Source organism: Scyliorhinus torazame, chromosome 27, assembly GCF_047496885.1.
Source record: "Scyliorhinus torazame isolate Kashiwa2021f chromosome 27, sScyTor2.1, whole genome shotgun sequence".
NCBI classification, from domain to species: domain Eukaryota; kingdom Metazoa; phylum Chordata; class Chondrichthyes; order Carcharhiniformes; family Scyliorhinidae; genus Scyliorhinus; species Scyliorhinus torazame.
Window position 1 is genome coordinate 33,022,138 of NC_092733.1, and position 16,386 is coordinate 33,038,523.

Here is a 16,386-nt window from a genome sequence, read left to right on the forward strand (position 1 = left end):
GGAAAATCCCAAGGATTTTTACACGTACATAAAAAGCAAGAGGGTAGCCAGGGAAAGGGTTGGCCCACTGAAGGATAGGCAAGGGAATCTATGTGTGGAACCAGAGGAAATGGGTGAGGTACTAAATGAATACTTTGCATCAGTATTCACCAAAGAGAAGAAATTAGTAGATGTTGAGTCTGGAGAAGGGTGTGTAGATAGCCTGGGTCACATTGAGATCCAAAAAGAAGAGGTGTTGGGTAGATAAGTCCCCAGGGCCTGATGGGATCTACCCGAGAATACTGAAGGAGGCTGGAGAGGAAATTGCTGAGGCCTTGACAGAAATCTTTGGATCCTCGCTGTCTTCAGGGGATGTCCCGGAGGACTGGAGAATAGCCAATGTTGTTCCTCTGTTTAAGAAGGGTAGCAAGGATAATCCCGGGAACTACAGGCCGGTGAGCCTTACTTCAGTGGTAGGGAAATTACTGGAGAGAATTCTTCGAGACAGGATCTACTCCCATTTGGAAGCAAATAGACGTATTAGTGAGAGGCAGCACGGTTTTGTGAAGGGAAGGTCGTGTCTCACCAACTTGATCGAGTTTTTCGAGGAGGTCACTAAGATGATTGATGCAGGTAGGGCAGTGGATGTTGTCTATATGGACTTCAGTAAGGCCTTTGACAAGGCCCCTCATGGTAGACTAGTACAAAAGGTGAAGTCACACGGGATCAGGGGTGAGCTGGCAAGGTGGATACAGAACTGGCTAGGCCATAGAAGGCAGAGAGTAGCAATGGAAGGATGCTTTTCTAATTGGAGGGCTGTGACCAGTGGTGTTCCACAGGGATCAGTGCTGGGACCTTTGCTCTTTGGAGTATATATAAATGATTTGGAGGAAAATATAACTGGTCTGATTAGTAAGTTTGCAGACGACACAAAGGTTGGTGGAATTGCGGATAGCGATGAGGACTGTCGGAGGATACAGCAGGATTTAGATTGTTTGGAGACTTGGGCGGAGAGATGGCAGATGGAGTTTAATCCGGACAAATGTGAGGTAATGCATTTTGGAAGGTCTAATGCAGGTAGGGAATATACAGTGAATGGTAGAACCCTCAAGAGTATTGAAAGTCAAAGAGATCTAGGAGTACAGGTCCACAGATCATTGAGAAGGTAGTCAAGAAGGCATACGGCATGCTTGCCTTCATTGGCCGGGGCATTGAGTATAAGAATTGGCAAGTCATGTTGCAGCTGTATAGAATCTTAGTTAGGCCACACTTGGAGTATAGTGTTCAATTCTGGTCGCCACACTACCAGAAGGATGTGGAGGCTTTAGAGAGGGTGCAGAAGAGATTTACCAGAATGTTGCCTGGTATGGAGGGCATTAGCTATGAGGAGCGGTTGAATAAACTCGGTTTGTTCTCACAGGAACGAAGGAGGTTGAGGGGAGACCTGATAGAGGTATACAAAATTATGAGGGGCATGGACAGAGTGGATAAGTCCTAGGGGGCATAGGTTTAAGGTGAGAGGGGCAAGGTTTAGAGTAGATGTACGAGGCAAGTTTTTTACGCAGAGTGTAGTGTAGTGTAGTGCCTGGAACTCGCTACCGGAGGAGGTGGTGGAAGCAGGGACGATAGTGACATTTAAGGGGCATCTTGACAAATACATGAATAGGATGGGAATAGAGGGATACGGACCCAGGAAGTGTAGAAGATTGTAGTTTAGTCGGGCAGCATGGTCGGCACGGGCTTGGAGGGCCGAAGGGCCTATTCCTGTGCTGTACGTTTCTTTGTTCTTTGTTCTTTGTAATACAGATAGATTGGAGAGTTGGGCAGGGAAATGGCAGATAGAGTTCAATCTGGACAAATGCGAGGTGATGCATTTTGGAAGATCAAATTCAAGTGTGAATTGTACAGTAAATGGCAGAACCTTAGTAGCATTGACATACAGAGGGATCTGGGCATTCAGGTCCATAGTTCCATGAAAGTGGCAATACAGGTGGATCACATGGGCAAGAAAGGATATGGCATGCTTGTCTTCATCGGCCTTCTTTGAGTACAAGAGTTATCAGGTGATGTTACAGTTGTATAAAACTTTAGTTAGGCCACATTTGGGATATTGCGTGCAATTCTGGTCACCACACTACCAGAAGGACGTGGATCCTGTGGAGAGGGTGCAAAGAAGGTTTACCCAGAATGTTGCCTATTAGCTATCAGGTGCCATCAGGAATAAACTCGGATTATTTTCGTTGGAAAGACAGAGGCTGTGGAGACACCTGATTGAGGTCAACAAACTATCGAGAGGTATAGACAGGGTGAATAGTCGGAAGCTTTGTCCCAGGCTGGAAGACTCAATGACAGGGGGCACAGGTTCCAGGTGAGAAGGGATCAGTTCAGGGGCGATGTGCGATGTGCGGGGAAAGGGTGGTCGATGCCTGGAATGCGTTGCCAGTGGAGGTGTGGACGCAGGCACGATGGTAACATTTAAGATGTACTTCGATATAGGCAGCGCGGTAGCGCAGTGGGTTAGCTCTGCTGCCTCACGGCTCCGAGGTCCCAGGTTCGATCCTGGCACGTGGTCACTGTCTGTGTGAAGTTTGCACATTCTCCCCGTGTTTGCGTGGGTTTCGCCCCGCAACTCAAAGATGTGCAGGCTAGGTGGATTGGCCACGCTAAATTGCCCCTTAATTGGGAAAAAAAAAGAACTGGGTACACTAAATTAAAAAAAAAAACCATGTATTTCGATATTCACTTGAATAGGCGGGAATGGAGGCCACAGATCATTTGGACAATATGTAGTCGGTCTAAATAAGGAATCTGGATTGGTGCAGGCTTGGTGGGCCGAAGGGCCTGGTCCAGGCTGTTCTTTGTTCTCCCTCCTGCTCCCAACCTACCTCCTGTATGTCACCTCCACCCAGCTCCTCATCTCCCTCCAGTGCCATGCTTCCCTCCAGCAGCTCACCACCCTCCAGTGCCCAATATTCCTCCAGGGTCTCAACTCCCTCCACTACCTCAAATTCCTTCAGCACCTCTCCTCCCTCCAAAGCCTCACTTGCCTCCAGGGCCTCACTTCTCTCCAGTGCCTCAATTATTTCTAATGCCTCACCTCCCCAGGCAAATTCTCGAACTGAGGTAATTGTGCAAACTTTCCCAATTATCCACAAAATCAAATCATCCCAGACCACTCATTATCTCCTCTTGCTGTATAATCCAGATGCCTGAGCCTCAAATGTCACCCATCCACCCCATCACATCATCCACACCCGTCACCCAATCAGTGAAGGCCACAACCTCATCCCAACATTCCAAGCTGGGAACTGTCTTCCCGAAAGCTCTCAGTCTCTCCACCTTCCTCTCGTCCCGAACTCCCTCCTAAATACACACCCTTCAATAAAACCTCTCCAAAAAACAACTTCTCTCTTTCAAACCAATTCTTTGGTCAGGAAGAACCTCTCGAGGTTTTGAGGGGAAGATACTGAACGTGGACAATTGTATTTGTTGTACAATGGCCGACCGTCCTGAATGAATGTTACTCACTCAGACATCCCAGAATCAGCAACAACGTCTTCATCTCACTCGGCATATCCTGCAAAGGAAAAGAGACAATCCGTATGGGAGAGAATTCCGGCAATGGGAAAATTAGAGAGAATGTTAAATTGTGGGTGGGATAGTAAACATTGAGTTTATCTACCTATAGTGAGTGAAGTCTCTCTCTCTGGGAGTGGGATAGTAAACATTGAGTTTATCTATCTATAGTGAGTGAAGTCTCTCTGGGAGTGGGATAGTAAACATTGAGTTTATCTATCTATAGTGAGTGAAGTCTCTCTCTGGGAGTGGGATAGTAAACATTGAGTTTATCTATCTATAGTGAGTGAAGTCTCTCTGGGAGTGGGATAGTAAACATTGAGTTTATCTACCTAGAGTGAGTGAAGTCTCTCTGGGAGTGGGAGAGTAATCATTGAGTTTATCTATCTATAGTGAGTGAACTCTCTCTCTGGGAGTGGGATAGTAAACATTGAGTTTATCTAGCTATAGTGAGTGAAGTCTCTCTCTGGGAGTGGGATAGTAATCATTGAGTTTATCTATCTATAGTGAGTGAAGTCTCTCTGGGAGTGGGATAGTAAACATTGAGTTTATCTAGCTATAGTGACTGAAGTCTCTCTCTGGGAGTGGGATAGAAAACATTGAATTTATCTGTCTATAGTGAGTGAAGTCTCTCTGGGTGTGGGATAGTAAGCATTGAGTTTATCTATCTATAGTGAGTGAAGTCTCTCTGGGAGTGGGAGAGTAAACATTGAGTTTATCTATCTAAAGTGAGTGAAGTCTCTCTCTCTGGAAGTGAGATAGTAAACATTGAGTTTATCTATTTATAGTGAGTGAAGTCTCTCTCTCTGGAAGTGAGATAGTAAACATTGAGTTTATCTATCTATAGTGAGTGAAGTCTCTCTGGGAGTGAGATAGTAAACATTGAGTTTATCTATTTATAGTGAGTGAAGTCTCTCTCTCTGGGAGTGGGATAGTAAACATTGAGTTTATCTATCTATAGTGAGTGAAGTCTCTCTGGGAGTGGGATAGTAAACATTGAGTTTATCTATCTATAGTGAGTGAAGTCTCTCTGGGAGTGGGATAGTAAACATTGAGTTTATCAATCTATAGTGAGTGAAGTCTCTCTGGGAGTGGAATAGTAAACATTGAGTTTATCTATCTATAGAGAGTGAAGTCTCTCTCTGGGAGTGGGATAGTAAACATTGAGTTTATCTATCTATAGTGAGTGAAGTCTCTCTCTCTGTGTGGGATAGAAAACATTGAGTTTATCTATCTACAGTGAGTGAAGTCTCTCTGGGAGTGGGATAGTAAACATTGAGTTTATCTATCTATAGTGAGTGAAGTCTCTCTGGGAGTGGGATAGTAAACATTGAGTTTATCTATTTATAGTGAGTGAAGTCTCTCTGGGAGTGGGATAGTAAACATTGAGTTTATCAATCTATACTGAGTGAATTCTCTCTGGGAGTGGAATAGTAAACATTGAGTTTATCTATCTATAGAGAGTGAAGTCTCTCTCTGGGAGTTGTAAGGTTTTCGGGCAATTCGGCCCTTTTGGAGAAACCCAGAGACTGTAAACTGACTTTTCAGCCAAGAGAACAGAACCAGTTTTCCCAGCAGGCTTGGTCCGCTGAGCTGAGTAGGGACATAAGCACATAAATATTTACAAACACCCCCCTAGGAGCTACAAGGAAGAAGGAGCCAGACAACAAGATAACATCAAAACACAGACAAAGGGGCATGGGAATACACAGGGGGCCTGCCTGCAAGCAGGACAATGGGATGGTCATAGCCCCATGCAAATGTAAATGACCTGGCCTCCACCAGAGCAGAATCCAATTAACACCCCATCAACATAGCGAGGTGAGAATAGCAGCCATCTCCGGAGCAGCTGGAAGACACTGAAATTCTCCACAAAAGAGTCTAACCTCGTTATCCTAGAAATCAGACAATTGTAATCATAAGAATTTTCGTTGTGTCCGCTATATTACCTTTGAATAGACTTAGTGTGTATTAGAGCATAAGATTTTATTGTGTTTCTTCTGTTGATGATTTTGACCTGGGTTTTGCAATAAACCTTGATTTGATGATAATTGGAGTCGTTTAAATTCTTCAATCTTTCACCAGCGATCTCTGACCAAGTCATTGTTAAAATACTCCTCACCTTAATTCCGGGTTCAAGAATCGAGGGTCATCTTGAGCGATTCACTCAGGACAGACTGCTGGTTAGGAAATAAACAGCAGTGTCCTATTCTCTCTCTTGGGAAAGCTACTCTAGTGGAGTAGGAACCGGGTGGGTGTTGTACCACCGGCAAGAGAGAGAATCACCTGGGTATTGGTAGGGGTCTGGAGATCTGTGTGCTATAAGTCTCAGGCTGTCGGTTAGGAATAAACGGCAGGCTTGAATCAGTGCTCTCTTCAGTGGAAGTGTCCCACTGCGACATCCCCTGGCCTCTGAAGTTTCAGTGCCAGCTGGAGAGAGACACACACAGATATTCAAACCCCAGATATCGGCCCAGTAGTGCAGTAGCGGAGATGGCACCCTCTACAGAGTGGGATAGTAAACATTGAGTTTATCTATCTATAGTGAGTGAAGTCTCTCTGGGAGTGGGATAGTAAACATTGAGTTTATCTATCTATAGTGAGTATAGTCTCTTGGGACGTGGGATAGAAAACATTGCGTTTATCTATTTATAGTGAGTGAAGTCTCTCTGGGAGTAGGATAGTAAACATTGAGTTTATCTATCTCTAGTGAGTGAAGTCTCTCTCTGGGAGCGGGATTGTAAACATTGAGTTTATCTGTCTCTAGTGAGTTAAGTCTCTCTCTGGGAGTTGGATAGTAAACATTGAGTTTATCTATCTATAGTGAGTGAAGTCACTCTGGGAGTGGGATAGTAAACACTGAGTTTATCTATCTCTGGTGAGTGAAGTCTCTCTGCGAGAGGGATAGTAAACTTTGACTTTATGTATCTGTAGTGAGTGAAGTCACTCTGGGAGTGGGATAGTAAACACTGAGTTTATCTACCTCTCGTGAGTGAAGTCTCTCTGGGAGTGGAATAGTAAACATTGAGTTTATCTATCTATAGAGAGTGAAGTCTCTCTCTGGGAGTGGGATAGTTAACATTGAGTTTATCTATCTATAATGAGTGAAGTCTCTCTCTCTGAGTGGGATAGTAAACATTGAGTTTATCTATCTATAGTGAGTGAAGTATCTCTCTCTGAGTGGGATAGTATACATTGAGTTGATCTATCTATTGTGAGTGAAGTCTCTCTGGGATTCGGATAGTAAACATTGAGTTTATCTATCTATCGTGAGTGAACTCTCTCTGGCAGAGGGATAGTAGACATTGAGTTTATCTATCTATATTGAGTGAAGTCTCTCTCTGGGAGTGGGAGAGTAAACACTGAGTTTATCAATCTATAGTGAGTGAAGTCTCTCTGGGAGTGGGGTAGAAACATTGCGTTTACCTATCGAAAGTGAGTGAAGTCTCTCTGGAAGTGGGATAGTAAGCATTGAGTTTATCGATCTATAGTGAGTATAGTCTCTTGGGACGTGGGATAGAAAACATTGAGTTTATCTATTTATAGTGAGTGAAGTCTGTCTCTGGGAGTGGGATAGAAAACATTGAGTATATCCATCAATAGTGAGTGAAGTCTCTCTCTGGGAGCGGGATTGTAAACATTGAATTTATCTGTCTCTAGTGAGTGAAGTCTCTCTCTGGTAGTTGGATAGTAAACATTGAGTTTGTCTATCTACAGTGAGTGAAGTCACTCTGGGAGTGGGATAGTAAACACTGAGTTTATCTATCTCTGGTGAGTGAAGTCTCTCTGGGAGTGGGATAGTAAACATTGACTTAATGTATCTATAGTGAGTGAAGTCTCTCTGGGAGTGGGATAGTAAACACTGAGTTTATCTACCTCTCGTGAGTGAAGTCTCTCTGGTAGTGGGATAGTAAACATTGAGTTTATCTATCGAAAGTGAGTGAAGTCTCTCTTGGAGTGGGATAGCAAACATTGAGTTTATCTATCTATAGTGAGTGAAGTCACTCTGGGAGTGGGATAGTAAACACTGAGTTTATCTACCTCTCGTGAGTGAAGTTTCTCTGGGAGTGGGATAGTAAACATTGAGTTTATCTATCTATAGTGAGTGAAGTCTCTCTCTGCGAGTGGGATAGTAAACATTGAGTTTATCTATCTATAGTGAGTGAAGTCTCCCTGGGACTGGGATAGTAAACATTCAGTTTATCTATCTATCGTGAGTATAGTCTCTCTGGGAGTGGGATAGAAAACATTGAGTTTATCTATTTATAGTGAGTGAAGTCTCTCTGGGAGTGGGATAATAAACATTGAGTTTATCTATTTATAGAGAGTAAAGTCTGTCTCTGGGAGTGGGATATTAAACATTGAGTTTATCTATCAATAGTGAGTGAAGTCTCTCTCTGGGAGCAGGATTGTAAACATTGAGTTTATCTATCTATAGTGAGTGAAGTCTCTCTCTGGGAGAGGGTAGAAAACATTGAGTTTATCTATCTCTATTGAGTGAAGTCTCTCTCTCTGGGAGTGGGATAGTAAACATTGAGTTTATCTATCGATAGTGAGTGAAGTCTCTCTGGGAGTGGGATAGTAAACATTGAGTTTATCTATCTATAGTGAGTGAAGTCTCTCTCTGGGAGAGGGATAGAAAACATTGAGTTTATCTATCTCTATTGAGTGAAGTCTCTCTCTCTGGGAGTGGGATAGTAAACATTGAGTTTATCTATCGATAGTGAGTGAAGTCTGTCTGGGAGTGGGATAGTAAACATTGAGTTTATCTATCTATAGTGAGTGAAGTCTCTCTGGGAGTGGGATAGTAAACATTGAGTTTATCTATCTATAGTGAGTGAAGTCTCTCTCTGGGAGTGGGATAGTAAACATTGAGTTTATCTATCTATAGTGAGTGAAGTCTCTCTCTGGGAGTGGCATAGTAAACATTGAATTTATCTATCTATCATGAGTATAGTCTCTCGGGGCGTGGGATAGTGAACAATGAGTTTATCTATCTATAGTGAGTGAAGTCTCTCTGGGAGTGGGATAGTAGACATTGAGTTTATCTATCTGTAGTGAGTGAAGTCTCTCTCTCTGGGAGTGAGCTAGTAAACATTGAGTTTGTCTATCTATAGTGAGTGAAGTCTCTCTCTGGCAGTGGGATAGTAGACATTGAGTTTATCTATCGATAGTGAGTGAAGTCTCTCTCTCTGGCAGTGGGGTAGTAAACATTGAGTTTATCTATCGATAGTGAGTGAAGTCTCCCTGGGAGTGGGATAGTAAACATTGAGTTTATCTATCTATATTGAGTGAAGTCTCTCTCTGGGAGTGGGACAGTAAACATTGAGTTTATCTATCTATAGTGAGTGAACTCTCTCTCTGGGAGTGGGATAGTAAACATTATGTTTATCTATTTATAGTGAGTGAAGTCTCTCTGGGAGTGGGGTAGTAAACATTGAGTTTATCTATTTATAGTGAGTGAAGTCTCTCTGGAACTGGGATTGTAAACATTGAGTTTATCTATCTATAGTGAGTGAACTCTCTCTCTGGGAGTGGGATAGTAAACATTATGTTTATCTATTTATAGTGAGTGAAGTCTCTCTCTCTGGGAGTGGGGTAGTAAACATTGAGTTTATCTATTTATAGTGAGTGAAGTCTCTCTGGGACTGGGATCGTACACATTGAGTTTATCTACCTATAGTGAGTGAAGTCTCTCTGGGACTGGGATGGTAAACATTGAGTTTCTCTATCTATAGTGAGTGAAGTCTCTCTGGGACTGGGATAGTAAACATTGAGTTTCTCTATCTATAGTGAGTGAAGTCTCTCTGGGAGTGGGATAGTAAACATTGAGTTTATCTATCTATAGTGGGTGAAGTCTCTCTGGGAGTGGGATAGTAAACATTGAATGTATCTATCTATAGTGAGTGAAGTCTCTCTGGGAGTGGGATAGTAAACATTGAGTTTATCTATCCATAGTGAGTGAAGTCACTCTCTGGGAGTGGGATAGTAAACATTGAGTTTATCTATCTATAGTGAGTGAAGTCTCTGTGGGAGTGGGATAGTAAACATTGAGTTTATCTATCGATAGTGCTAAAGTCTCTCTCTCTTTTGGAATGAGCATCCCTTGGTTATATCCTTGATTAACATTGTTTGAGATTCTCCATTCCCGCAGCCGGCCATTGTGGTCACACCATCGGTAAACTCGCGCTTATGGGCGCGCTGCCCGCGAGCCGGAGGATCCCGCCAACGCCGAATCCCACAGATTATGCTTTGACCCCAATATTAATCTTTCTTGTTTGAATCCAGCACCGCACTGCCCTCCTGTCCCCCACCACCATCCATGGTTAAACCACGTTTGTTTGTGACTTGCTGTATTCATCATCCAGATCCATCTCCAGTCTCCTCAATGACTCAGGTCATTCAGCAGCTCTGTATTGGGACTGGAGAACATACACAGACCTGAGCCCATGTTTAAAACAGTGATACACCTCTCAGCACAGTCTAAATTCTTTTTTATAAATAAATTTAGAGTACCCAATTCATTTTTTCCAATGAAGGGGTAATTTAGCGTGGCCAATCCACCTGCCCTGCACATCTTTGGGTTGTGGGGGCGAAACCCACACGGACATGGGGAGAATGTGCAAACTCCACATGGACAGTGACCCAGAGCCGGGATCGAACCTGGGACCTCGTCGCCGTGAGGCAGCAGTGCTAACCACTGCACCACCTTGCTGCCCGTCGCATATTCTTCATTCTAATTCATACCTGACTGCGTACCGGAGCCTCAGGAGGTGTTCCCGTGTGAGCTGGAGGAGGTTCTGTAAGCTTGCCTGTTGCTCAGTGTTGAATGCTATTCATGGCAGCCTCTGACTACTTATAAGGGAAACGGACTGGACCAGAATTCTGATTTGCTCCCTGGAGAACAAAGCTTACCCAATAGTCTGGCTGGAGGGGGAAATGTGATTGTGCTTGTGTCATGTGCTCTGCATTGGGTAATGTAATCCAGCCCCTGTCACTCACAGTCCCAGTTTCTGGCAAAGTGCTTGTCCTGTTTCGCAACATTCTTCACATTCATTGAACCAACCGGCCCGACATAGATTCCAACCACAAATCTAAACCTGATCAAAACAAGTTTTTAATTGTCACCTATGTCGTGTTGGGTGTTCCGACACACAAACGAACCAACACAGTTGTAGATGGTACAACGCTGTTTTATTATTCTGTACAATAATAACTATTAACTTCTGGCTGTGGTTCGTGCTTCACCAGCTAACCTGTGGACCCAGCCCTAGCACTATCTTAGAGGGGCACTCAGCACATGGTGTATGTCTGAGTGGCGCGCTGTGAGCTCTGTGCCCTGAACTATCTCCTGGTAGAATGAGCGGGAACTGTGGTGTTCCCTGTTTTATAGTGCGTGTGCTCTCACTGGTAATTGGCTGCGATGTTGTGTGTGTGTTGGTTGGTCCAACTACCTGTCCATCAGTGTGTGTGTGATTGCACCATGATATGTTAATGTGGATATCATGACATCCCCCCTTTTCACAAGGATATGTGCCTACATGGTAATGAATATTGGTGTGTACTGAGTGCGGCTGAGTATGTGTGTGCAATATTTACAACATGTACATGAGGCTAAACTATATACATAGGAAGGTGTCGGGTGCAACAGAGCAACGAGGTTGTACCACGAACAAAACAAATGCAATCATCAAATATCAAAAGAGAACTCCTGAAACGACAAGAAAGAAACACATTAACAGTATTGCACAACAATGCAGTGAGTCCAATGTGCAAACAGGCTCCTAAGTCCAGTCTATTAGGTGGGCGACAAATTCGGGTTGACCGTTAGGGTGGCACACCATTCATCGCCCGGATTAATGCTGTGCACTGGCATCGGCTGGTGGGTCCGACTTGGGGACATCCGGTTCCTGTCTATTACCACGACGCGGAAGGGTTCCCGGTCGTCGGTATCACCGGTCTGCACGTCGTCAGGGTAGACTCGGTGTATGGGGGCTGAATGGCCCGCACGTCCCTGCGAGGCTGGCGGAATTGCGGAGAGTTGGCAGGTTGAGCTGCTCGACAGCAGGCAGCGTAGTGGCCCATCCTGCCACAGCGGAGGCATTGTCGCGCTTTGGCTGGACATTGCCGCTTTAAGTGTGCAGATCCACAGTTGGCGCACGTCGTGATGTCATGTCGTTCGTTGCGCTACCCTGCATGCGCGGTGCGGTCCTGTGTAGAGCGCGACTGCGCATCACTTCCCTCTGCGTCGACGTCCCCTCTTCTGGGGCGTACAAGCGCGGGAGGCCTTGGAAAGCGCGCAAAATGGCTGCCCTCGTCCGGGCCGCGGGCCGGGAGGAACGCGATCGACTGGACCCGCTCGGCCTCGTAGGACCCCTGCCGCGCCGATTCGGCCGCCTGGAATTGGGAGTACCGGCTGGTCGCGTTTTCGTGGAGGACGCAGGTTTCGATGACGGTGGCTAGGGTGAGGCGCTTTATTTTGAGGAGCTGCTGGCGTAGGGTGTCCGAGGTGTCCCAAAAACTATCTGATCCCGAATCATGGAGTTGGAGGTGGCCTCATAGCCGCAGGACTGCACGAGGATACGGAGGTGTGTTAGATAAGATTGAAAAGGCTCAGCCTTACCCTGCAGGCGCTGCTGGAAGAGGGACCTCTCGAAGCTCTCATTAACTTCAACGCTGAAGTGTTCCTCAAATTTTAGAAGGACCGTCTTGTATTTTGTCTTGTCCTCGCCTTCCGCGAATGCCAGGGAGTTGTAGATGAGGATGGCGTGTTGCCCTGCCGTGGAGAGGAGGAGGGCGATCTTCCTGGTGTCCGATGCATTCTCCCTGTCTGTGGCTTCTAGGAAGAGCTGGAAGCGCTGTTTAAACAGCTTCCAGTTGACGCCAAGATTTCCAGCGATTCGGAGCGGCTGCGGCGGGCTGATGATGTCCATGGCGCAGGATGGCGGATCTCTGAAGAGGTGCAGGTAGGTCTCACAGTCGCTGGCGAGTTTCCAGACCTGGTATCATGTCGTGTTGGGTGTTCCGATACACAAACAAACTTGTTCAATAATAACTGTTAACTTCTGGCTGTGGTTCGTACTTCACCAGCTAACCTGTGGGCCCAGCCCCAGCACTATCTTAGTGAGGCACTCAGCACATGGTGTATGTCTGAGTGGCGCGCTGTGAGCTCTGTGCTCTGAGCTATCTCCTGGTAGAATGAGCGGGAACTGTGGTGTTCCCTGTTTTATAGTGCGTGTGCTCTCACTGGTGATTGGCTGCGATGTTGTGTGTGTGTTGGTTGGTCCATCTACCTGTCCATCAGTGTGTGTGTGATTGCACCATGATATGTTAATGTGGATATCATGACAACCTATTGTTGATGTGGATTGGGGATAACCCAGCCCTGATAAATGTCTTGAACATCTGGAGATTAGTCCATGGTGAGTCTGATGGTGGAATGGAACTTATTGAACTCACTGTGTCGTCGTTTCAGTGAGTTTTCGCCATGGGTACAAAGGAAAAAAATGTCATCGATGTATCTGGTGTATAACGTCGGTTGAAGGTTCTCTGTGCGCAGAGGAAGTCTTGTTCGAACTTGTGCGTGAAGATGTTGGCGTATTGAGGTGCGAATTTGGTCCCCATTGCTAGTCCGTGTGCCTGGCGTCTTGTGTGGCGTGAGGTCGAGACGTTTTACCGAGGGCTGTACACGTCCGAACCCCCCACACCTACGGGACATGTTCGCAGACTCACTAGCGAGGCACATCCTGCCTCCTATGCAGCTCAGACACATCATTCCGTACATGAAAATAAAACACATCGGGCAGACACAAATACCCAATGTAAATACAGAGACACAGGCATCGGGTGAAGCACACGGAGTGTAGGACTGCTCAGTAGAGAAGATGTGTGGAGAGATCAGGTCAGTCCATAAGAGGGTCATTTAGGAGTCTGGTTACAGCGGGGAAGAATCTGTTTTTGAAGCTGTTAGTGCGTGTTCTCAGAGTTTTGTATCTGCTGCCAGATGGAAGAAGTTGGATTATATTTGGATTATATTTATATTGTAATGGTGGAGCAGACTCGATTGACCAAGTGCCCTAATTCTGCTCCGATGTTGTGTGGTCTTATGGAAGAGTGAGTAAGCTGGGTGGGAGGGGTCTTTCATTATGCTGCCCGCTTTCCCCAGGCAGCGGGAGGTGTAGACAGAGTCAATGAATGGGAGGTGGGGCCCTGGTATTGGGAACACGGAGGAGGTGTTGTTGTTTATTCTTACCGATTGATGTCTATGGATCAGAACGTTGAGGATCCAGTTGCAGAATGAGGAGCCATATCCTAGGTTTTGGAATTTTGATTTGAGCTTGGCTGGGATTATGGTGGTGAAGGTGGAGTTGTAGTCAATGAATAGGTGTCTGATGTAGGAGTCCTTGTTGTCGAGATGCTCCAGGGATGAGTGTAGGGCCAGGGAGATGGTGTCTGCTGTGGACCTGTTGTGGCGGTATGTGAATTACAGTGGATCTAGGCATTCTGGGAGTATGGAGTTGATGTACCTCATGACCAACCTCGCGAAACACTTCATTACGATCAATGTAAAGGCCGCTGGACAGTAGTCATTGAGGCACGTTGCCTGGTTCTTCTTTGGCACCGGTATGATGGTGGTCTTCTTGAAGCAGGTGGGGACCTCGGAACGGGGTAGGGACAGGTTGAAGATCTGTGAACCCATCTGCCAGCTGGCCTGCACAGGTCTGAGTGCACGCCTTCCGAGAGTTCACTTTCAAGAAGGCCGATCTGACTTCGGAAGCTGTGATGGTGAGTATGGGTGTGTCCAGGGCTGCTCGGGCAGTTGACAGCGGTTTGATGGTTTCCTGCTCGAACCGAGCATTGAATTAATTGAGTTTATCAGGGAGGTGTGCACTGCTGCTGGTGTATTATGGACTGTATCATGGAGTTCACCTGACCCACAACTTTTAATAGATTGTGGTATGGGGCGCACACGGCCCACTCTACAGGTGTACAGCAGAAATGGGAAATGATTTTTTAAGCAAAATGAATTCAAGTTAACCTTTTTGAAACAAACAGTGAACATCGTAGCAACCATTAATTCAAATGCAACCCCCAAACAATATAACACTAAGTCATCTGTAAGCTCTCCTTTTAACATCCAGAAGACTTAAAAAAAACCTAGTGCCAAACCCAGTGACCTTCCTGACCAGTATTCCCGGAGGGTCAGGCTACTATACTGTTGTTGATCTGTGCCCGGCATTCTTCCCGGTCCCCATACATCAGGACTCGCAATTTCTGTCTGCTTTTACCTACCGTGGCCAGCAGTGTACCTGGACTAGATTACCCCAAGGATACATTGAAAGTCCGACAACATTCTCCCAATGCCTAAAAAGAGATTTGGAAGATATACCCGCAGGGTCCACCCGAATTCAACATGTCGATGAACTACCCATAGCGTCACCCAGTAAAAAGGCTTGTGAAACACGGTTTGGTAGTTCTATTACGCGCCCTCACAAGAAAGGGACATAAAGTATCAAAAGCAAAATTGCAATTCGTATCAGAAAGGGCCGATACCTGGGCCGTGAGCTTTTCCAGGACACCAGCCGGCTATCCCAAGATAGATTGGAGCCATGTGCTCAGCCCCATTCCCGGCGACTAACAGGGAAATTAAACATTTCCTTGGGATGAAAAGTCACTGTCGCCAGTGGATAGTCAGTTTCACTCCTCTCTTGGATCTTGTCCTGACAGCGCGACCTGAAGCCTTAACGTGGACCAAAGACACACAATTCCTTTCTGGCGTTGAAACAGACTCTGACTGTCATGATATACATCAGCATATCATGGTGCAATCACACACACACTGATGGACATGCAGTCGGACCAAGCAGCATACACAACATCGCAGCCAATCACCAGTGAGAGCACACGCACTATATAGACGGGGGACAGCAGAGTTCCCGCTCATTCCAGCAGCAGCCAGCACAGAGCACAGAGCTCACAGCATGCATCACAGACATTCACCCTGTGCTGAGTGCCTCACCCAGCTAGTGATAGGACAGGGTCCACAGGTAAGCTGGTAATGCAGATCCCCACGTTTACAGTATGTTATTACAGTTGAGTAGTTAATAAAATAGTGTTACCCCCATCTCCAGCGTGTTGGCCTGTTTGTAGACCAGAACACCCAACTCGACACTGACCTCTGCCCCGCTTTCGGCCTCCGAGACTACGCCAGACACTGTCATCTTTTCGTACAACCCAAATCCGGGTTCGCCCAATCTGCGCTCACCCAGGATCACGGAGGCAAACAGAGACCAGTCGCTTATTTTAGCATTCAATTAGAGGCCATGGCGAGAGGCCTGCCCGGCTGCTTGTCAGCCCTAGCCGCTGCAGATTATGCAGGACAACAAGCCCAGGCGATCACCCTGAATCACCCAGACCGCTCTACATGTGCCCCACTCACTGGAAATTCCCCTCACTAAATGCGCAACCCAGCACCTGACTCCAGCACGGACAATTAGGTCCCAAGTAGAACTTTTGACAAACACTAACCTATCTATTAAACAATGTACAACCCTTAACCCTGGTACCTTACTACCCAACACTGAAGATGGCACACTGTTGTGAGACGGTTACCCACCTAGTAACGCGCAGACCTCAGTCAGGTCTCCCTGACCAACCCAGAGTGGGTCAGCGCTCAGAAATCACAAAGGGAAATGCTGCTCTGGCTATGCTATTGTGTCCCCCCCCCATGGAACCAGAGAGGCAGACACTCTTCCAGATAATCTTTCAGCACAGCAAGCTGAATTGTTGGATTGGATTGGATTGGATTGGATTTGTTTGTTGTCACGTGTA

At 46.0% G+C, this 16,386-nt stretch overlaps 1 protein-coding gene across 2 annotated transcripts in view; it reads right to left on the bottom strand.

The window, feature by feature from the left end:
* LOC140403344 (pancreatic secretory granule membrane major glycoprotein GP2-like) overlaps positions 1-10,417 on the bottom strand; it is a 126,357-nt gene extending 115,940 nt beyond the window's left edge. Inside the window, exons 1-2 of one of the 2 annotated variants that reach the window (XM_072491237.1) lie at positions 10,303-10,417; positions 3,508-3,556 (exon numbers count right to left, since the gene is read on the bottom strand). In XM_072491237.1, the coding sequence (XP_072347338.1) occupies positions 3,508-3,553 (46 nt within the window). In that variant the 5' untranslated portion in view covers positions 3,554-3,556; positions 10,303-10,417. The remainder of the gene's footprint in view (positions 1-3,507; positions 3,557-10,302) is intronic. The other variant, XM_072491238.1, reaches the window with a different exon arrangement.
* Between the last annotated feature and the right edge of the window lie 5,969 nt (positions 10,418-16,386).